At 37.6% G+C, this 22,082-nt stretch overlaps 5 protein-coding genes across 13 annotated transcripts; 3 read left to right on the top strand and 2 right to left on the bottom strand.

The window, feature by feature from the left end:
- Positions 1 to 571: 571 nt before the first annotated feature.
- Positions 572 to 2,073, top strand: RpL10Ab (ribosomal protein L10Ab). Of its 2 annotated transcripts, XM_068293674.1 has the most exons (3): positions 572 to 655; positions 990 to 1,145; positions 1,485 to 2,073. In XM_068293674.1, exons 1-3 carry the CDS (start codon positions 651 to 653, stop codon positions 1,975 to 1,977), a joined length of 654 nt encoding a protein of 217 aa, XP_068149775.1. In that variant the 5' UTR covers positions 572 to 650; the 3' UTR covers positions 1,978 to 2,073. The 2 variants fall into 2 exon arrangements, with proteins under 2 accessions (XP_068149775.1, XP_068149776.1); XM_068293675.1 differs by lacking the exons at positions 572 to 655; positions 990 to 1,145 and adding an exon at positions 1,225 to 1,358.
- On the bottom strand, positions 1,825 to 3,652 carry LOC137579841 (uncharacterized). The gene has a single exon (XM_068293671.1). The coding sequence runs from the start codon at positions 3,584 to 3,586 to the stop codon at positions 2,153 to 2,155; it is 1,434 nt and encodes a 477-aa protein (XP_068149772.1). The 5' UTR covers positions 3,587 to 3,652; the 3' UTR covers positions 1,825 to 2,152.
- A 118-nt stretch (positions 3,653 to 3,770) lies between these two features.
- On the top strand, positions 3,771 to 5,778 carry Tmx3 (Thioredoxin-related transmembrane protein 3). Its single transcript, XM_068293672.1, has 3 exons — positions 3,771 to 4,214; positions 4,290 to 5,152; positions 5,219 to 5,778. Exons 1-3 carry the CDS (start codon positions 4,181 to 4,183, stop codon positions 5,609 to 5,611), a joined length of 1,290 nt encoding a protein of 429 aa, XP_068149773.1. The 5' UTR covers positions 3,771 to 4,180; the 3' UTR covers positions 5,612 to 5,778.
- Positions 5,779 to 5,965: 187 nt separating this feature from the next.
- Positions 5,966 to 7,103, bottom strand: PDCD-5 (programmed cell death 5). Of its 2 annotated transcripts, XM_068293862.1 has the most exons (4): positions 6,975 to 7,103; positions 6,791 to 6,855; positions 6,504 to 6,624; positions 5,966 to 6,435 (listed from the first exon to the last, which is right to left on the bottom strand). In XM_068293862.1, exons 2-4 carry the CDS (start codon positions 6,851 to 6,853, stop codon positions 6,212 to 6,214), a joined length of 408 nt encoding a protein of 135 aa, XP_068149963.1. In that variant the 5' UTR covers positions 6,854 to 6,855; positions 6,975 to 7,103; the 3' UTR covers positions 5,966 to 6,211. The 2 variants fall into 2 exon arrangements, with proteins under 2 accessions (XP_068149963.1, XP_068149962.1); XM_068293861.1 differs by lacking the exon at positions 6,975 to 7,103 and having other exon boundaries at positions 6,791 to 6,939.
- A 920-nt stretch (positions 7,104 to 8,023) lies between these two features.
- Positions 8,024 to 19,061, top strand: LOC137579951 (probable basic-leucine zipper transcription factor Q). Of its 7 annotated transcripts, none has more exons than XM_068293854.1 (11): positions 8,024 to 8,129; positions 8,482 to 9,289; positions 11,438 to 11,503; positions 16,093 to 16,266; positions 16,325 to 16,685; positions 16,846 to 16,965; positions 17,098 to 17,172; positions 17,727 to 17,822; positions 17,995 to 18,269; positions 18,341 to 18,434; positions 18,502 to 19,061. In XM_068293854.1, exons 2-11 carry the CDS (start codon positions 9,210 to 9,212, stop codon positions 18,613 to 18,615), a joined length of 1,455 nt encoding a protein of 484 aa, XP_068149955.1. In that variant the 5' UTR covers positions 8,024 to 8,129; positions 8,482 to 9,209; the 3' UTR covers positions 18,616 to 19,061. The 7 variants fall into 7 exon arrangements, with proteins under 7 accessions (XP_068149955.1, XP_068149956.1, XP_068149954.1 ...); XM_068293855.1 differs by lacking the exon at positions 8,024 to 8,129 and having other exon boundaries at positions 8,165 to 8,600; positions 9,143 to 9,289; XM_068293853.1 differs by lacking the exon at positions 8,024 to 8,129 and having other exon boundaries at positions 8,166 to 8,510; positions 9,143 to 9,289.
- Positions 19,062 to 22,082: the final 3,021 nt, after the last annotated feature.

Below are 22,082 nucleotides of genomic sequence, written 5' to 3'. Positions count from 1 at the left end.
AAATAATAAGCTCGAAGAGGTAAGGAGCTTTGTATGTGTAGATTTCTGGGATTCATAAAATATTCTTGACTAATAAATTTTAACAATGAGTATGGCATCATTGTGCATTACGTTATAGCAACGGTTATAAGCGAAGAATTGGAACAGTGTACTCTGAAACAAAAGTTTGAAAGACTTTTCCCGTAATGTACAAACCATTAGCAATTTCTAACTAAGATCTTTTTAAAGCGCTTGGAGCTTCATTATAACCTTTGTCTGCACTGAATTGACTTTAATCAATCCACATTTCCAATTTGTTTATTTGATATACACATGTACAAATGTACATACATCGTGAAAAATATTTTTGTTATAAAACAATTAGGTTTTTGCTACAAAGAAACCAAATGTAATACAAGTAATCCCAAGGGTGACAGTTTTTTTTTTTTGTAATTGTATTTCGTAAGCCTTGGCATTTATGTATGTATGTACATATGTATTTATTTCGAAAAGCAAATGTGGTATAGTCGTGTTTCATTTTCCGCTGTTCCGTTTCTATGAAACGGAATACTTGACGATACCTTAACGAACGTGAACACACCGAGTACTTCCGACCTCAGCGTTTCGCTCCTACTCGTTCTTTCGTGAAACGGCATTCGGAAGGTGTAGACATGACGTGAGTTGATAAAACTTAAAGAAATATAAATCTTTAAATATTATAGTAATCCTAGAAGTTTTTCAACAAATTTTAATGCCAATCTCCGGCTATAAAGTTAATTAATTTGATAAATTGAATATTTCAAGGATTTGGCAATCTAAAACCAGCTTTTTGTGACCGACAACCATGTCCATATCAGTTTGGAAATGATTGCTAGAGTAAAACTAATTTTTGTGTTTAAATGTGCAACTACTATAAAAGCTGCAATTGTTTGCACAATTTTTAAACAATTCGTCTACATATTTTCTCCGAGACATAGTAAATAATTCGGAATTTCATTGTCCAATTTCAGGTCAAAGGTTTCTCGTGATACGCTCCTTGAGGGCGTCAGCGGCCTCTTGGAGGCTTCGGCTAAGAAGAAGCGTGGCTTTTTGGAGACAGTGGAACTCCAAATTGGTCTGAAGAACTACGATCCCCAAAAGGACAAGCGTTTCTCTGGCACCGTCAAGTATGTTGGATAGAATTAAAAACCTAAACTTGAGACAAGTGGGTCAGATAGTTTTAGGAAGTCGAGAACCGCCAGCTCTCGGCGGACCTGCACTCAGGGTCTTAAAAACAAAATGAGTAGGTTTCCCCACCCTTACCTCACGGTTTGCTGGTGGTGGTTGACCGCCCAATAGTTTATAATTTAAACCCAGTTTGTGGCTCCTCCGAGGGCTCCGTAAGTTTTACCAGCTCAATCTCCTTAGTTCTTTTTTTTTTTTCACTTGCACCCACTTTATTATTACGATTCGTCTTTGCAATTGAGATCTAATTATTGCATTTCCTCTGCTGTGATTTTCGCTAGGTTGAAGCACATTCCCCGCCCAAAGATGAAGGTGTGCATCCTTGGTGATCAGCAGCATTGCGATGAAGCTAAGGCCAACAACGTCGAGTACATGGATGCCGAGGCTCTCAAGAAGCTGAACAAGAACAAGAAGTTGGTTAAGAAATTGGCCAAATCCTATGATGCTTTCTTGGCTTCCGAATCGCTTATCAAGCAGATTCCCCGTCTCTTGGGTCCTGGTCTTAACAAGGCCGGCAAGTTCCCTGGTCTGCTGTCGCATCAGGAATCCATGATGGGCAAAATTGAGGAGGTTAAATCCACCATCAAATTCCAAATGAAGAAGGTTCTGTGTCTGTCCGTGGCCGTCGGTCATGTGGGCATGAAACAAGATGAACTTGCCCAGAATGTCAACTTGTCGATCAATTTCTTGGTTTCTCTGTTGAAGAAGAACTGGCAGAACGTGCGTTCCCTGCACATCAAATCCTCCATGGGACCACCCCAGCGTCTGTACTAAGTAATCTATAAATGGATATGCCACCGTGATTGGAGGACTCGTATTTTATGTTCATTTGATGGAAAAAAATAAACAATGCTACATTTTTCTAATGTATTTGACATTTGTCTTCGTTTTAAAAAATATTTATTATCGAGTAGTTTGCTTAGAATTTAATTTAACGAATAGACTAATTCTAAATTTCTGTAGAACTTATGGTTCTTGCAAGAAAGTCACGTACATCCATTGCTCGTTCCACAAGTTCCGAGTCATCTTCATAACCCTCTGAAGGCGGCGTCTGCATTGGATGTGTTGCTCGAAATTGCGACACTTTGACCTTGTTGCCCCACTCTGGCAAATGAGGTTCGCTCAGTTCTTCGAGGAGATTGTGTAAAACAGCTGCCGCCTGAATAATGCAGGATGCCGTCTGGAAACTAATATCCAGCGGCTGGCTGAGGAAATGCCAACGTGACATGAAGCGATGTAAGGCAGAATCGCTTAGCTCGTAAAGATGGTCGGCCACTTCGTTGAAGTCATGTTCATGTGGTGCTTCCGGTTCAGCGTAGCGCTGCAGCAGCCATGGACGCATTGGATAGTTCTGATCGCCGGGGGCTAGGACAAAGGCCGGAATACGTCGTTCATTTATCTGACGCTTGGGCAGGGATGTCAACGTATTTGGGATGACTGCAAAGCTTGGCACTAACGGAGAACAAGTTGCCGCTCTATTGCCATTGCCAAGTTGTAATTCACGAAAGAGCATGCGATCATCGAGGAGAAACTCCATTAGCAGATAACCAGAGGCTCTAATAGGAATAGAACAAACACCCAGTACACCCATTAATGCTGCGGGCATATTGCTTTCCCGTTGAAATCCAGCCGCCACATTTTCACAATCCACTTTCATCTGAGGTAAACGGCGCAATGCCTTGCCCAGGCCGGACATGACAGCATTGCAGAAGATCTTTAGGCATTTAATGGCTCTGGCCCGCGGCAGAGCAAATTTTTCGGCTATCAGGGATATACGTTCGCCGCTGGCCAGAAAATAGAGAGCCAGGGCCACACATTTGTTGGCTGTGACAATTGGCGGAGGCTGCAAATCTTCGGCCGATCGTAAGGTCGATGACAATTGCCGGCAAAGGGTCTGGAAAGTGCTCCGCGTGACATGCAACTTGGAAAGAAACTCTTTGTCACTGAAGCTTGGCATCAGATGTTCAAAGAACTGACGTTGCCGGGGTACGTTTACTGCAGTTTGATCCACTGCTTCCGATGTTGAATATTCTTTGGTGGCCTGCTGCACTTCTTCCGTGCTCTTCTCATCCGTGCACTGGCTTGTCGAATTTAGCTGGAATTGTCTCAAGCGCAACATGGCATACATTTGCAAATATTTGGATTGCATCTCTATCAGTTGCCGCAGAAAGAAGGAGCGCAGCATCCTGAAGCGCCTCCGGGTACGCTGCTGCCCTCTCGGTCGGCTCATAGTGACGGTCCGCTTCATGTGCTGAATGTGTAGTTTTATCAAATGGGCCACTTTTTCATTGCGACTCTTCAAGTCTCCTGTTGATTTACTCATTTGTAGCTTCTCTAAGACATCGCTTAAATGGGCGGTGGTCAAGTTGATTTCCTCTTCCATTCTATAATCTCTTTTTTAAGAACAGACTTGGTAAAGAAGGCAAAATAGAATAAAAACAACAACACCAAGAATAAACGAAATGCTTATTCGCTTCAACAAGCAGTGCCAATTCGCTTAAGTACAGGGAATTCGCTCGGTTTTTCGAAAAAAAGTAAAACAATCGATACTATCGATAGTACCGTCGATAGTTTGCTAGCTTTGTGAAGAAGAAGAGACAAGGAAAAATTTGCAATTTTAATTAAATTAATTTGTACATAATTAAACAATAGAACTTGACCGCCCCATAAATGCTGTGTAAATTGAAGGGATAAATTTACGCATCCTTTGCGTTGAACACAATCCGTATCTGAGCTAGGCTTTTCAAACCAGTAGTGGCGTCTTCCCGGTGCAGATACATCTCTGGGTTGACCAGATACTCCCCAATTGAGGGTATCCAAAACAAGAAGAAAAAAGTAAACTTAATTAAATTAGGACAGCATTGATGTTGGTGCACGTCTGTATATCTTAAGCTTGTGGCTGAGCTGGCTGCGGTGTGATTCCATTGAAAGAGCATGCAATAGCAAAGTGCAGAAGAGAAAGATAAAGCGACACACAATGAAAACAACTTGGAGTTGGATCCTGCTGAGCGGTAAGTGCATCAGGTTAGTCATGACTTTGTTCAGACAAACTGCTAAGGTGCCTCCCCCTATCTGTTTCCAATTAGCATTGCTCTTGATATTGGGATCGCCAGTGATATCGTCTAGAGTGTTGGAACTGAGCGATCGTTTCATTGATGTTCGACATGAGGGTCAGTGGCTGGTCATGTTCTATGCTCCTTGGTGTGGCTATTGCAAGAAAACAGAGCCAATATTTGCCCTGGTGGCCCAAGCTCTTCATGCCACTAACGTACGTGTAGGACGCTTAGACTGCACCAAATATCCGGCAGCGGCCAGGGAATTCAAAGTACGAGTGTATCCCACCATAATGTTTATAAAGGGCAATATGGAATACAGCTACAGTGGAGATCGTAGCAAGGACGAACTGGTTGACTATGCCCTGCGCATGTCCGGTCCACCGGTGCAATTAGTCACCCGAACTGAAAGCGTGGACATGCTTAAGGGTTCGCATACGATTTTCTTTATGTTTGTGGGCCAGCAAGAGGGCGTTGTATGGGATACTTACTATGCCGCTGCCGAAGGATATCAGGAGCATGGATTTTTCTATGCCACAAGTGAAGATGTGGCCGCTCAGCATTTCGATTTCGAGAAGCTGCCAGCGGTGATTGTCTACAAGGAGGAACAGCATCATTTTTATCCCCATGGTCATATTGCTCATGAGATGGATCCTCTTGAGGTCAATGAGACCATCTTCCAGTGGGTGAATGTGGAGAGATTTGTACTATTCCCAAAAATCACACGCTTTAATATCCATCAGTTGCTAAAGACCAAAAAATATTTGGTTTTAGCTGTGGTGCAAGAGGACAAACTGCAACAAATTGCAAGCCATGAGCTTGAATTCCGTGATATGGTTGAGGGTGTGATAAGGAAGCATCGACCACGCTATCATGACCAATTCCAATTCGGTTGGGTAGGTCTATTGCCAAAAAGAAATCCTGCAATGGTGTCTAATCGCATGTTTTGTTTTGTTTTACAGATCGGTGAACCTTCGATAGCTCATTCCATTATACTCGACCAACTGCCCACTCCACATTTAATAGCTATAAATTCCACAACTCAACATCATTACATTCCGGACGATGATCCAATGCAAATGACCCCGCAGGCCTTGCATTTGTTCTTGGAATCGATTAGCAATGAGAGCGCGACTGCATATGGCGGTGATACCTATTTTGTGCGTCTCAATCGTGCCCTGTTCGAGGTGCGGCGCTCCCTAAAGGACATGTGGCAGGGTAATCCCGTACTGACCACTGTCATCTTTGGACTGCCCCTCGGTTTCCTTTCACTCATCATGTATTCCATTTTCTGCGGCGATTGTCTGGTCACCGAGGAGGAGTCCGAAGAGGAAGGCCACGAGAAGAAAGAGTAAAGCGTATGGAGTGGTAGTCGATAAATTAGAGCAATTTTTCCCATTAAGCCAAGGAACAATCTAGTCTTATGTTAACCCCTATCAAAAAAATAAGTCTCCCAACCAATACAAAAAAAAAATTGTAATAGCTGACGAACAAAATAAATAAATATTTCTTTCATAAAGTATTTGTGTAGCTTTACCACTACAACTATTCCCCTCATTTGAACGAGGTATCCAAATAAATTGGTAAACAAGTCCTCATACTAATTTGATATAAAACCCTGTCTGCTATCTCTGTCTTTCTTATGCAGATTCACTGAGGCTTTGGCCATAGATAGATTCATATAACTGTCAGCAGTCACAAGCTCTGTATTCCATTGTAGACTTTTTATAGACATTTTATATATGTATGTATGTAAATTACGGTGTGCCTTTCTCCAGATTGGTTTGAGGCTTGACAAGGCTTCCGAGTTATGTGTGTATACATTTGTGAGTGTGCATTGTTTTTGTGATTTTGTTTAATTTAATAAAAATAATAAATGGGTATATCATCAGTGAGAAACCTTAGGTATAACCTCTTGGAAGGTAATAGCAGGGCAGGCAGGACATCAACCAAAATCAGCAACCATAATCCTCATCATCATCACTATCGATGGCAGCACGACGTCTATCGTACTTGACGGTGGATTTACTCTGTGGCATTTGGGCATTGACACTCTCCAAAATGCTAACGAACTGTGCATCATCCAGTTTGCCGCGCACCTGACCCATTTGGGCCATACGAATTACCATGTTCTCAAACATTTGAGCCTTTTCCGGTTTGCTGACTTTCAAAGTGTTAACTGATAATGACAAATATAATTATTAATTATGTTGTCTATTTTCCCCCCTCGTCTAGTTCAGGACTTACGGCGGGCACGTGCCTGTTGGTCGAGAACTTGGGACAGTATTGAATGCTTCATCTCCTCCTGAGCGCGCATCTGCTCCTGTTGGGCCTGTTGTTTGTCGCCATCGCTGCCACCGGCGCCGCCCTAAAAATTACAAGAGTTTACTGGTTAATCGATGATGACCATTTCTCTACCAGGTGCCAACCGGCGGAACAACAACAAAGTGCTCAAGAATGAGTCACACAAGGGTTAACATTGTGTGAATCCAACCAATCCTTGTCAGATGGCCAAGTGACATCCTTTTACTTACATATTGCGATTGCATTTGTGACATTCGCTGGGCACGTAGGGCATCCAAATCTGCATCAGACATTTCTAGAAATAAATTTTTTAATTTATTTTTAAGGAACTCTTGCTCTTTGCTTAGTTTGGTCACTTTAATCGGTCACAATGCCAATCGTAGAATGTAGAAACAAATGTAGATATGTACTCACATGTAAAGAAGTACTTCCGACTTAACCGACGGTAAAACGTAATATTTTTTTGTATTTTTGAAAAAATTTCGTAAAATAGCCCAAAAAAATGTTTTAATTTGTTTTTTTTTCTTTTCTTTTTTTAGTTGTGTCTCAATTTATGTATGTATAAATGAAAAATTTGAAATGATTTGACTAATTTCTCCAAGCATTCCACTCGTATTTAAAAAATAGTGTTGCCAAGTTCATTTTGATTCCATTTTGGTGAAAGAGAAGAGAAAAGCCGTAAAATCCGCAAATGACAACACTGGCGGGAGATGTCTAATATATGTAAGTGTTATTTTCCTTAATGCTCTTTCTCTCTCTCCATGCATATAGGTCTCTCTTTTTAACCATCGGTCTCTTGGGATATCTGAGTTGTTGCCGGCTATGTTGTTTATGTTTACAAAAGACAATAAAAAGCTCTTTTAAAGCTCCAGGTCTCTCTCTCTCTCTCTCTCTCTTCCATCTCTCTGAGTGCATTTTATTGACTCTTTTGTTGGAGCAAAGGAGTCGGCTTTTTTGTTAGTTGTTTCACTCTCTTATTAGTTGTTCGACTGTTTTGTTAAAATCCAACCCGAGTTGGATACAGTGAATACTCGCTACCTCAGATACCTACATATGTATATATTTATTTATATTTAAATATACATATATAGTAATATAATTTATTCGTAATCTCTTTTTCGCCTTTAAAATTTTAACGGATGAATCGATCGGTAGTCCCAAATTAAGTATCCGCCTTTAAAGTTTCATCTCTTTGGTCACTTTAGCCAAAATACTTTAAAGGTCCTGCCAGAGAACAGTGCTTTGTGTTAGGTAAAAGTTTAAATCAAAAAGTTTATACACTAATTGTTGGTTATAACGACAGAACATTGCCTTGCCTTTCTTATCGTTATAACCGGCATCTACTGTATTTGCGATGACAATGTAGCAGTATTTGTACTGGGGGGCTCTCTCTTAGTTAGTGCTGAACAAAACTAACAACTCTTAGTTAGTCTTCGTGGCGCTGTCTTGCTGTGCGCAACGCGCAGCGTTAAAACCAACTCTGAACCGAAGCATTGTGTTGGCTACGAGATATTTAAGGGCGTTTGTCGTCTCGCTCTGGCACACAATAATCTGTGGAAAATCTCTTTTGTATTTGGAACTTACCCTAACAATTTTTTTTGTGTCATTTGAAATTATTGTGTTTTTTTTTTTTTTTTTGGGTATAAACTCCATTGTCAACAGGCATTGAGTTTTCATTCGAAAACCATTTTCCCCAGTTAGTCCATCACATTAACTAACTTAAACATAACGATATCAGATGTAACACCAAAAATACGGGTACTTTCCGTAGCTCAGAAAGTGAATAGAAAAATCGATCACAAAAAACAAAAACCAAAAAAAAAAAAATATATATATATGTATATAAAAGTACTAAGGAAAACACTGTCTAAATTTTTAGTTTAATAACAATTTCTCAATTTTCGTTCAACAATACACACAGAAACCAGCAGAAGGAGTCAACAACAAAAAGTACGCAATGTTTAACAACGTAAAAACGTAAAAAACCAAACATAATAATAATAATAAGAGAAAAGAAAAATAAGTAGAAACACGTTTAATGTAAGCGCAACAGTGTTCAACTCTATATAAAAGTAAAATTACGTTAATAGTGAGAAACGAAAAGCAAACAACAACAAAAAAAAAACCAACTTATATTCAAAGCGCAACAACCGCAGCTTAGTCATCCAAAACCAATAAGAGGAGACGAAGCTTTTGGGCTATCCCCCCAGCACCGCCGCCAACACCACCACCATCATCACCAGCAACATCAACAACAACAACAACAACAATAACATCATTCACATTTACACTCTTTATCTGGCGAATGCACCTCCTTGTGCTCCCCTTTTAGCTCCTACAAAACATCACCTAGAGCTGGAAGCTGAGACAGATAATTATAAAATTGCAAATATAGAAACGCCTACAACGCGCGCGCGATACTTAAAGCGGTTACAACAACAACAGCAATAACAATAATAACAACAACAACAACAACCACATCTCGTTGAACATAACCTGTTGTGTTTTAGTGCTTTTTCTTTTATTTTATTTTTCTTTTTTGTTTTGTTGTTTTAAATTGTTTACTTTTGTTTGGCCAAAAGCCACACACACTCAAACAGCTGTTCGGTTAATACGTACAATAGTCACCGGGTCAAATTCATTCACAAAATGACACGCCTAACGGAGGAAATGGTCATTGCTCGGGCCAAGCAATCAGATTTAAGCCTAATTACAAAACTCAATTGCTGGTAAGTAACAGAATCATCCCCGAAATAACAATCCCATTTAGACTAGCCTTAGACTAGCCCACTACTACAACAATAAGCTGCCTCAATTAGCTTCACTTTCTATCTAGCCCAAAATCAGTCTGTAATAAATCTGATGTAAAATTAGCTATTCATACCATGTAATAATAGATGAATGAAATGCGCAAGAAGAAGCATTTCAGACTCCTTAAAATAATCATAAGCCGTCTACTGTCTGTCCATCCGTCTAAATGGAAACTTAAGATTGGTTTAGTATTACGTACAAGTTTGATATTGCAAATGTGCTATATATTCAGAACATATTGGAATTTATTCAGCATTAGGGGTTATGGACTTGAAATATTTGTTTAATCTGGTTCAGAGGGATATATTTTTGTTCATCTTAAGTCTGTTTCTGCTGCTCTTCCTTATTTTGGCCAATACTAGTTTTATAATATCAGTAAAGTATTTAAATTCATGAGTGATTGAAGAGATTGGATAAAATCTACTACATTAGACATGCCCCAATAATAGATATCGATTGAAAGTTATGTTGAAAGATTTCAATTGTTTAAGGTGCTGCTTGTTTTCGTCCTTTAAAAACGTTTGACAAAATCGACTCAAGTGCATCCTGCGGCTTTCTCCTCTAGATCCGGCAACATTCTTTGGCTTTATTTTAAAATTTGGTCTCATTTAGTTTCATTATCCAGACTCTTTATAATCTTAGCTGATTGCTAGAATTTCAAGCTAATACAAACGGTAGCATTAGTTTGATCTTTTTCAAATGGTGTAGATCTATCTGTATTTTCTTTTTTGTGGGTTTTGGTTCAGTTTCAGTTTCAGTTGGGGCACTCTATGTTGCAGGTGCAGCAATGGCAATGGTAATGGCAACGGCAACGCAGTAACAGTAGCAATAGCTATCTGGCATGGAGTGAAAGCCTAACATTTGAGCTTTGATCTAGACGGGAGATCTGCCCACTTTTTGTTGTTGTATTTGTTGTATTTGTTCGTTGGATGGTTGGTTGGCTTTCACTTTGCCTTCACCTCCTCCCCCTTCTCGTCGTCGTCAGCGTCATCGTTATCGTTGTCTGGCACTTCTTTCTCCTTTAGTTTGACCCACAATGTGGAGGCAAATCTTCTAACCAGTTTAGAAGTGTCCACACTTTGGACACATTTGTATCGTAAGCGTACATTCACGTTTGTATCCCAAGTCTCTATCGTATGTATGTATGTATCTTCTATCTATGCCAAGTCATGACTCCTAAAGTGGTTAAATGTTGCCTGCTGGTGCTGGTGCTTCTAGCACTTAAGAGCTTAGAGTGCCATGAAAATGTTAGAAGAATAAGCCAAGAAGAAAATCGTTCAACTTGCTTTTGACTTGAAACTCATCAAAGTTACATGGCTTGGCAGGAGAGAAGCGATTCTCTGTAGATTTTCATTAAAAATGTGCATATTAACACGCAGAGAGATAGATGGAGGGTGAAAATTCATGCTAATTGAGTTTTTATATAAACCTTAGCTAAGTAGCTACTCAGATCGATTCCATTTAGTTTAAATTGCTGAGCTTGGGTAAGGCTAAAAGGTGGAAAGTATTCTAATTACATAAATCATATCAAAATCAATTAAAATCCAAAAGAACTGTTGGCACTTTAGTAGAGTATTTGGTCAACATCACGTATACGCACAGTATGACAGCTAAAGTAATAATATTTTAAGTAATAATCAGACAATTGTTTTAGTATAGACTATTGGTTTAGTATGGCATAGTTCTGGAACCATCATTACCATTTTGCCTGAAGACTTTGCAAATTATATCTAAAATTGCTATAGTCAATTCATGCTGAAACTAGTTAAGAATTACAACCAAAAAACGAGTGTCAACAATTGCGAGCTCAACTCAATGGGCTGGAATCAATCGTTAATTGATTTACCAAATTCGTATTCTCTAATCCCCAAAGACAGTTTAAGATCTCAAGATCAAGTAATCGACTTTAATACCACACCGGCTCGGCCGTCTTAGGGCCCCAGTCTCCGGCTTTAGGGTAAATTCAATTTTTATTCAATCGATTTTCAGTAGATATTTTTAAGTAAACAAAATTCCATATTTGTTGGAGAATTTATTAAATCAAATTTATTTTTAACTTTTTTCAGGGGCAGTGATCTCAGCGATGTCTCCATAATCAGGCGTATGCGCGGTGTTGAAGTTTTGGCGCTTAGGTAAGTCGGTTAATTATAGTATAAAAAAAAAAGAATTTATGCTTGAATTGGTCTTTAATTTCGTGAGTCTGTGTGTGTGTGTGTGTGTGTGTGGATCATCTTCATATCGCAAATGTTGTCTCATTTCCTCTCGCTCTCTCTCTGTGCTTGTGTCATTTTGGTTTGTTGCTGTCTTTTTGATTGATTTCAATTTCACAGCAAAGTCGGAGGAGATATAATGACTATGAGCACATATAAACAGCTGAGATATATTACAGTCTCAAATGATGTCATCGCAATGTTATTAGGCAAGCGAACAAAAACAAAAAAAAAAACACTAACGAAAACTTTGGCACGCTCAAGCGCGTAATTAATGCAAAAAAGCAAAAAGGCAGCGACGGCAGCGAAATGGAAAACTAAAAGTCGTGGGAGACGAGAAACCCCAAAATTGGCAAAAACTACTTGGCCATAGTTTTTTTTTTACTTTTTAGTTGGTCCGCTGACTAGATGACTGGCTGACTGCCTGACTGGCTAACTGGTTGACTGGTGGGCAAATGTGCGTAGGAAGGGCTACAACATACAATTTGCTCTTGAATGTTGTGTATGTATGTATCTTCTACATATATGGATACTTGATGTAGGAACTTGAGATACTTTTTTGCTCTTGGAGTGCTGTCTACGTAGGTGATGATAATGCCGAGAGTATATTTTGCTTGCTTGCCAATGCATTCAGTTTTTGCTGGCCTTTTAAGGCGAGAATCATATCTTTTTTTTTTTTTGTTCAGTTTGTTTTGATTGTCAAGGTTGTTTAAAAATCAATTTGTAAGCAAATATTTCAGCTCATATACAGCTGTTATTTATACTTACAAATACCACAAGACTGAAATGTTTACTTTAGTAACCAGAAAGAACCCATTTTAAAAAGCGATGGCTCTTGGGTGAATGGTCAATCAATGGTGTCAGTCATCTCATTTGTCATGTCTGCAACTTAATTTGAACCCAAGCTGCATTGTCTTCAACTTGTTAGTTTGATAATGCAATTAATAATTATATTATTTAGTTTTTCCTGGCCCTCACATAACAAGGTGGATAAAGAAATCGATCTTTCTTTCTTTATTATCAGCAAATTTTATATACGTATTGAGCTTTAACCAAATGACCAGATGTTGTTTAATATTATAGAGTTCATGTTGTGTCGATTGCCTTTTAAGGAGTAAGGATTATTAAATTTAAAATGCGAAAAGTTTCACGAAAGGCGAAACAGTTTAAAAATTGACGCTTGGGGCGTTTTTAAAGAGAGAAGTTAGCGAATTCACAATCGTGTAAGATCGACTACTAATTCTAAGTTAAGCGATGGCCAGTTGTTACCCTTTTGTAGTTCTACTGCTACTATCCGGCTTAGATTTGATTCCATTTACAGATGGCGGCATCGTAAACATTACAATATGTAGGCTCTATGACAGTTGTGCTTTTGATTGATTTGATACTTTTTCTTCGATCGCGAAGAATTCTTATTAGTTCCGAAGCAGATGATAACTGGTGATAGAATATTAAATCAGTTAAGCAACATATTCCTAATTGAATGTCAATCAGTCGGTACAAACGAGGATTGTCTTCCTAGAATGCTTCGTTATGTATTTACTCAATCCATCAGGCCAAAGCTCCTAGCGTTTGGATTTTGATGTACTATATAAACAGGACTCCCGATCAAATTCTAATTATCATTCCTGTCCATGGCCATTTTGTTAATGATATGGAACAAAATTGTTGCTATATTTATTTTTGTCATTAATATTTCTTTCACCCATTCATTCATTTTCACTAGATAGTAATATAGTTAAAAGTTTATCATTTTAAACAGGTTAAATATAGTTTAGTTTCTGACAATAACTTGGTTTTTAAGTAGAGACGAAAACTACCTTCAGTATGAAATGACAAATATTTGATCAGATCTCATTCTATATCCATAAATGTATAGGTACCTTCTTAGAAAATCTAATGGATCTATTTGCTGAATCATTCTAACTTGGAATTGTAAGGTTAAAGAAAATTTAGATACTTTTTCTTTCGAATCTTTGGAATTATTTTACCTCTTCAGCCAATTGGCACTTCCTTTGACTTTCAATACCCTTTTTCTTTGCTCAGTCAAGTGGCTGTTGTTGTTGGCAATCAAACTTTTATCGGCTAAGCATATATGTAGATAAAGGCAACATATAGAGGAGGTACATAGTTGCTTTGTTGTTGTTGTTGTTGACTGGTTGGTGGTGTGTGAGCTCCATTCACTTCTGAAGACCCTCGATATCAAGGTATATTTATGTATATAGTATGTATTTTGCATTAAACAACAAAAACCTTTTTGTTTCAGGCCGTTGGGCAAGAGATTTTCTGTTTTGGCCTCCTTCGCATTGAGTTGTTTGCCATTTATGGTCCCGAAAGTTATGTGTGTGTGTGTGTGTGTGTGTGTGTGTAGGGCTTGAAAAGGAGAGGTTTGTTTTTGTTGTTCTTGGGGGGCTTGAAAGTGGGAGAAGTCGTTATTTGTTGTGCTAGGCAATGGCGGCCTAGCAGGGGCAGGTAAAAGCAAAATACTCAACTCCTCCAATCTATGGAACCATAAATCGAGTTTTCGTTGGCGTTGAAGGTAGTTTATGTCTATGTATGGGATAAATGTTAATCATATTGATTTACATTGCGTGCGAGTGGGGACTTGAGACTGAAGTATACATTCACTTAACCTTGACAAGAAGTACCTACGAGTTTTCTTCCTTCAATTATGTATATTTCGAATTCCCACTCTCCTGTCTCTTTATCTCTATTTATAGAAACATTTCTCTCTTCTCTATCTCTCTCTCTCTCTCTCGGGTTTCTCCAAACTTCTCAAGCCATTGCACCCGTGTGCCATTTGCTGTCTAAGTTTAGCAATTTATTTATAACATTTCATTTCCATGGATATTGTATTACTATGTTTCTGTCATCTTATCTTATCTCTGGAAAGAAGAAAAGAAAAACAAACGGAAACGTATTGATTGACAAGCGAGTAAAATAATCAAAGCACGCGCCTTTCACAGTCAATTGGCCATTGCAAAGTAATTAGCAAGTTAAAGGGGAGAGGAAAAGAGAAATACAGAAAAATATCTGGTTGAAAAAGGTGTTAACCAACAATAAGCACTCTCGCACTGACCTAGACAAAAGACGAAGACAACAAAGACGACTAAATGATAAATGATGACAATGAACATTTGCTTGTTGTTCTTACCCACATGTTGTGTACTCCCCTACCCCCGACTAGTTGGCCCCTCCCCCCCCATTCTTAACGGCATTTAGAATTCTTCTTACGAAGAAGACACAACGACTTTCTTTAAAAGATTCTTAAAAAGAGAGTTAATGACCTCATGTAGAAGCAGCAGCCAGAGAAACTGAATAAAAATGTATCTTTTGTCATGAAGAAGGTGGGTGTAGTGGTGAAGGGGGGGAGGGTTATACATACATACATAACTCTTAAATGATTCATGGCACTTTGTTGGAAGCGCCTTCTTATTTCTTTGTCATTTGATATTTCTTAAGGAGCAGTCATAATTTAATCGAGTTAATTGACAAATAAAAATTAAATTGCAAATTCGTAAATCAAGGTTTGAAATTTCTCATCAATTTTGGGTCGTAACTCTTGCTTTTCGGCTATTAACGCCTATTAAATGGCCAATTAAAAATAAATAGATAAAAACGAGAAAATAAAACCTGATTCTTTTCAATATTAACTATGACATCAGACGAAACTTTCACAATTTAAATGCCAATAAGTTTATTCGTAATTTATTGATATTTAATTAAATTCTAATATCAGGACTGGATTCAGGTCACATTTTTGCACCCTTTTCTTGGTTTCAAATATTAAGATAACTACGAAATAATATTCTAGATGGAATCAATGTATACATAAGTGATAGAAGGCTCATTCATTAAACAATTAAAACAAAAAAGCAAGAAAATCGGGCTATATTATAGTAGTCCGATCTTGATGAATCTCTGCAAAACTATTACTAAGTATATTGAATTAACAAGTTTAAGCAGGTTTGAGGTCAAGATAGCTTAAAAAGATGAACAGATTATGTGTCTACAAAAAAAGTTATTCATGTAAAACTCAAAATTTTGGAGAAATCGTTCCAAAGCACTAAATCTGTTTATCTGAAATGGCTGCAGTAAATAGAAGACTCAATAATAAATTTTAGCAGATCCAGAAGGATGGAAGAGCAGTCTAAAATATGAATTTCTAAATGAATGATTTTACATACTTTTATAGCAAGAAATTGTTGCTTCTATGCAGGACCGGATCTAGACAAAGGGGCTTGAGAAGTCCAATTGAAATTTGAAATCAAGTTAGGAAGCTTTGTGTTAGGGGATAGTAAAATATCGAAATGAGTTTACCGTGTTCTGTACGGACTCTGACCAATATGAATACCTATTCCCTTTGTTTGCAAGGATAAACAAATTTGAATACTAGGCTTAATATAATTGTTTATGAAATGTCTGAATGAATGACTGATCAACAGAGTTGAGGTGAAAATATGTTGGAAAAAAATACTTATATGGCTTCATTTTGTTTGATTTTCTTTCAGCGTTAATAACATTGCCACCTTGGCACCATTCGAAGACTGCACTAAGTTACAGGAATTATATTTACGCAAAAACAATATCAATAGTATCAATGAGGTTTCCTTTTTACAAAACTTGCCAAATCTCAAATATCTATGGCTGGAAGAGAATCCGCTCTGTGATGAGGCGGGACCAAAGTGAGTATCGATTTGGTTTTGATTTGATTTGACTTAATCTTAATTTAAATATCATTAGCTATCGTGCAATTATATTGCGTATTCTGCCCAATCTGAAGAAACTGGATAATGTTGAGGTCACACAGGAGGAACTGGATGATGCGTTGCGTGGACGAGATGAGGAGGAGATGTACGCATATGATTCTAGAGAGTCACAGCAGCCACATAGTACCTCACCACAGCATGTGCAGCAGCAACAACAACAACAGCAGCAACAACAACAGCAGCAACAACAACAACAGCAACAACAACAACAGCACAGTTATCCACAGCACTCGCCCCCACAGATGCAACAGCAGCAATATCATCCGCAGCAGCAGCAACAACAACAACAACAGCAACAGCAACAACAACGTTGCAGTTCAAGCCCCATAAGAGAGGTAAATGTTAACCATTGTTATTAACCAAATCCCATGACTTGACTAAGGCTTTCACTTACCTAACGTTAACCATTTCTACAAATATTGTAATTCTCTCTCTGTGGTTGCTGCTGTCGTCGGTCCTTGTTCCCATTTAAATTCTATTTCGCTCATTAACAAGCCGCCACAATTAGCAAGTCCAATTGCTATTAGCAGCGATGGATCATCATCTAATTTAGCAAATAATATCGATTTTTACAATAATCAAATGCTTAACTCAGAACCTCCGACACCGACAAAGGTATACCTACATACATAGTAAAGATTGAAATACAGACAGACATACTGATGATAGATACATACATATATGATACTAACCCAATTATGTTTTTGGCTTTTCCCATCATTTTCTTTCCAATTCCCTCCCCTTTAGGAACCCGTGCATCCGCCATCGCCCAAACATAATACCATAACAAAAGAGCATCGAACTTCCTATCATCAAAACGATGTAAGAAACCTATTTCCTAACCATAATTATCATAAAAATAACTATGACTATATGCTATAACTCTGCTGATGAGCTTGTGGACGAGCCCTAGAGAGACTTACCTTCCGTCACACTTCAGTTGCCATCCCCCATCCCCCACGAACTCTTTTCTCTCTTTTTGTCACTCTGCTGCCAGTGTTACGCGTGAACGAGTCACGCGATGGGCAAACGACATTTGACTTTGAAAACAAAGAGAAACTAACTAATCGGATATGTATATAGATGTGTATGTATATATAGATATGTTAAAAAGCGAAATGGGGCCATATGGAGGGCAATTGATATAGAGAAAATTGACGAAAGGCGGTGGGGAGGAGAGGTGGTTGGTCCCTCTTGGGTTCGAAAATGAGCTCTCTATAATCTTAATATAATATTTTATTTTGTGATATATTAACCAAGTTTTTTGCACAACAATCACAACCACTACAATCACCACCACCACCACCACCCACTACAACAACAACAACAACAACAAAAACTACTACTACTACTACAACTACTAATATTAAACGTAGCGCTCACCGGGCTCTGATCAGGAGAGTCCACATGCTGGCTACAGAGAAGTTCGACCAACTCCTCTGCCGCCCAGCATATCGACACATTCCATGAAGGTAAGAGAAGAAAACACAATTACATATATACATATGTATGTATGTATGTATGTATATGTAAATGCAATGTAAAAACCACCTAACTAAACTCCTCATAATTACTCTCTAAAATCAAGTAAAGATCTTCTTATTGATTGATGGTATTCCATTCGAATTATTATTTTCCTTTCAGGAATACTATCAGTCGGATAGACCTGCCTATCCTGCGCATTATCGTCATAGTCAGACAGATCTAACCGAATGGGAGGAGCATCAGCAGCATTCGCATAATCCATATGGCAGTCAAATGCATCTAAATCATCATCAGAGTCAGCGGCGTATTGCCGGAAGTGCTGGTCCCAGTGGAGGCGGTGGCGGTGATGGAGGAGATCGTGGTTATGGCTATAGAAATGGCAGTGCTCGCGAGAATGGTGGTGAATGGGAACCAGAGGAGAGACAGCGGGCAAGGTTCGACACAAACTCTGACAATCCCTTGGTCAAACGAATTCATTTAATTTTTGATTCCATTCCATATACAGACGCCCAGAGGTGCGGTGCAGCGATTCGGTTAGCAATGTCTCCACCAATGTGATGAATCATTATGCAGGCTATCATCGTCGGCCTGTCAACCGGGTGAGTGTGTGTGTGTGTTCGCTCGATCGATTGACCAACATCTAAACTGAATATTTCTCCTTTGTAGAATTCCAATCTATTGTCGGCATGTCTTTGTCTGGTCAAGGAATTGGACTATGCTAGTCTCGAGGTACTCGAGCACGCTGTGCGCTGTCGCATTGATGAATTTCCCAACGAATGATGAAGACTACTAGCTAATCGCATGTCGGTTAGTTAGGGACTTTACTAAAACACGAAAATAATTATAGCAAAAATCAAAAAACAACAACAACAACAACAAAAGACACTCGAATTATTGTACTAATACTAACTCTAAACCATAAGCTAACCGACTAAGCGCAACACAACAAACACTTACCCACAAACAAAGAAGGAATGAAACAAACTTACTTGCCAATTGAGAAACTGTAATAACTCCCAAAACAAGAAATGAGGTTTTGATATAAACCTTTTACTAATTCTAAGTAACTACTACATATGTACATACATACATAACATTAATTGACCCAAACCAATATTTAATCGATTGTGTAAAAATCAATTGCAATTTTTTGTACACTCACTCGACTGGTACGATCTGTTAAAACTTAATTAAATTTAATTTGTGTATAGTTTTGGTTAAACGCAGTAACTAAGTAGCCTTCTATTCTATGTATGTGTCTCCCTGTGTGTATGTGTGTGTAAGTACTTAAACTATGGGGCCCAAGGCGCTAAGCACAATCCACATATATGTACATACATATGTATATGTATGTATGTATGTATATACATACATATATAAAACTACAAACCTAACTCTAGTAACTACTTAAATCTTCCCTCTTGTTTACTTAATTTAAAATTTTATTAATTAGTTTTCTAATAATTAGTTGAAAATGTTTTTTATTCATATAACTCTCGGAGATTTGTTAAAGACATATTGATAACATTAAATTTTTACATAATTATATGAAGAAAAAGAAAAAAAACACACGTCCAGTTTATGTTAGCATTTGTTTTTTTATATGGATTGCTCTATGAAAAATAATGATGTAATAAATAAATTATATATATATACATATATTAACAAATTACAAGATGTAACGAAAATTTGTTTTGAAATTGCGCGGCCAAATTTGTAAAGGCAAGAGCCAAATGGTACGGCAAGCCCATAGCCAAGCTACCGGACTTTTTGTAATCAAAAAAGCTTTCATCTTGAATTTTGGTAACGGTAAATATTTACTGATACCAAATTTATGTACTTCATGCGCGCTTTAGGCCCGAGAAGCTTAAGTATTTACCAAATATTGGTTGAGTTTACAATATTCCTAGATTTTCTAATTCAAAAAATTTTTGGCTGCGAGAGTAGTCAAACAACGCGCCAAATAAAACAACAGGCTGGTAACGCCATAATGAATCACTCCCAACATTCCAATCGTTTCCCGTTGGTTTCTATGTGTTAGTTATCGATAGAAATGTCAGTGTTGCACAGTACTGAGTTGTCCCATTACACAGCACTGTTTTTATTTTCATCAAGTAGGCATCGAGAAATTTCTATCGAAAACTGTATAAATACGGGGACGACTCACAGGTTTTCTCATTCAGTTACTTTCCTCTGCTTGGACAACAACTGAATCAGTTTTTCCTTATTCTTAAAAAGGTTTAAAAAATGCTTTTTTAAAATTAACTTTTTAAATAAGGAAAACTTATCGTATAACATTTTGTTTTTTTTACAACTCAATTTCGTAAAACGGAAGTTCCAACAGGTACTACCTTTGAATAACATCATTTTCCTTATTCATAAATTATAATTACAACGTCGCGTCTTTTAAAGCGATTGCGTTTTATTTTCCTTAATCTAAAATATCCAACCCACCTACAACTGCAATAGTAACTAACTAGCTATAATAAGTGTGGAGATTACATGTGGCTGTTACAACGATGCCACAAAAGGAACCTTCCATTAGTGGAAGTTTATAAGTTTCTCCATATGGATTGTCAAAAATAATACCCAGACACTATTTCCATTTTTTTCTTATGTTGGCTTGGGCTGTATCAGTCATTCCAAGGAAAAGCTTTGCCAAATTCTACACCGCGTTTCGTTCTTCTTCTTTTTTGGTCAACGTTTCAAACAGAGATGTGTTAGTGCAATTCAATTGACGAGACGAGACAAGGTGATCAATTAACTGAATAAGACTCAGTTCTTGCATAATATATCTACGTAGCGTCTATTCATTGTGTGAACAAAGCTTTTCCCCGACTAAAATTAATATAATGAGAGCTTTTTAATGTCCTTCAATTAGCACAGGTATAAGACCTCGTTGTGTAGCCGCAACCATCGGACATGCACGACCATCGATATTACATATGCGATAACTCACAAGGTTTTTTGATTGACTTCTTTCTGCTGGGGTGACAACTGAATCAGTTTTCCTTATATTTCTATAAAATTCCCAATCCACGTTGTTAAATATTTATTTTCCTTTATTTAAAAACTCGTAAAACATTACACAGGCCGACATTTTTGAGGTCATGAAAAAGTGTTTGAAGTTCAATAGGTCTCCTATAGTAATTGGGGGCTGCTAATCACGGCCCTGTACTTAGTTTTTCTCCATCACGTCAGGATTTCGAAAAAAATGCGTTCAAATTATTCAAAATGACCAAATTCGCAATATATTTTTCCATGATATAAGCATAATATTGTACTAGAAACATTATTATTTTATCCTATTAATATATTAGGCTTGATTGAAAATGAATTTACAAAATATCAAAGAGTTATTTCTTTGTTATAATGGATAATATCTTACACTCCGGATATAGTTCTATAATGAGTAAAATTTCAACCAAAAAGTATGCTATAGAGATTTCAAGAATTGTCTGCTTTTAAATTTTAAAGAATTGTGGGAATTTGCTGCGTCTTACAAATTGTATATTAGTTATATGTGCAAACAAGAACTAATTTTCTTACACAAAATATTCTAAAATCCGTAAAAAAAGTTGAAATTTTTTGTTTAAACTTTCAATAGTATACTTTTGGGTGCCTATTTTCCAACCAAAGATCTCCAGATTTCACAAAATCTAGACGTGATGGACAAAAACCAAGTATGCATTTAGAATCAGCGTACCCGAATTAGTAAGGAACACCTCTCAAGTTAACGTCAGCAAAAATCATGTCGGCCTGTGTTATTTTTCAAAAATAAAAGTTCCAATGTAACTTTGAGCATTGAATCTTAACTGTGGCCATTACATGATGCGGTGACAGAGATATTACAAACGAAATTTCTTGAAAGCCTTCTGAATTGTCAGTAATTTTCTAACTAAATTGAAATGAAAAAGTATATCACTCTGAATGGGAGCAAATAAAACGAACAACCGACTTAATTCTCAGGGACGGTTAACACGATCATCCTACTGTGTCCAATCTATCCAGTCCAGTCTATTAATTTGTAATTTTGCTATTTCTCCGCAATTGTTGCTCTCTTTTGCCACACTTTGTTGCATTTATTTTATTTAAATGGGGTCGGAAAGTTAGGCTCTTGCATCAAGCCCTAATAACCCCTTATTTAATATGGCCATCATTTCATTTGGGTCAACAATACATACGTATTCTACGCGGAGTTTTATTTATTGTTAGTCAAAAGAATTATTGTTTCACCTTGGCGATTT

Source organism: Drosophila tropicalis, unplaced genomic scaffold (genome assembly GCF_018151085.1).
Source record: "Drosophila tropicalis isolate 14030-0801.00 unplaced genomic scaffold, ASM1815108v1 contig_805, whole genome shotgun sequence".
Lineage (NCBI taxonomy): Eukaryota > Metazoa > Arthropoda > Insecta > Diptera > Drosophilidae > Drosophila > Drosophila tropicalis.
This window is presented reverse-complemented; position numbering and strand designations above follow the sequence as displayed.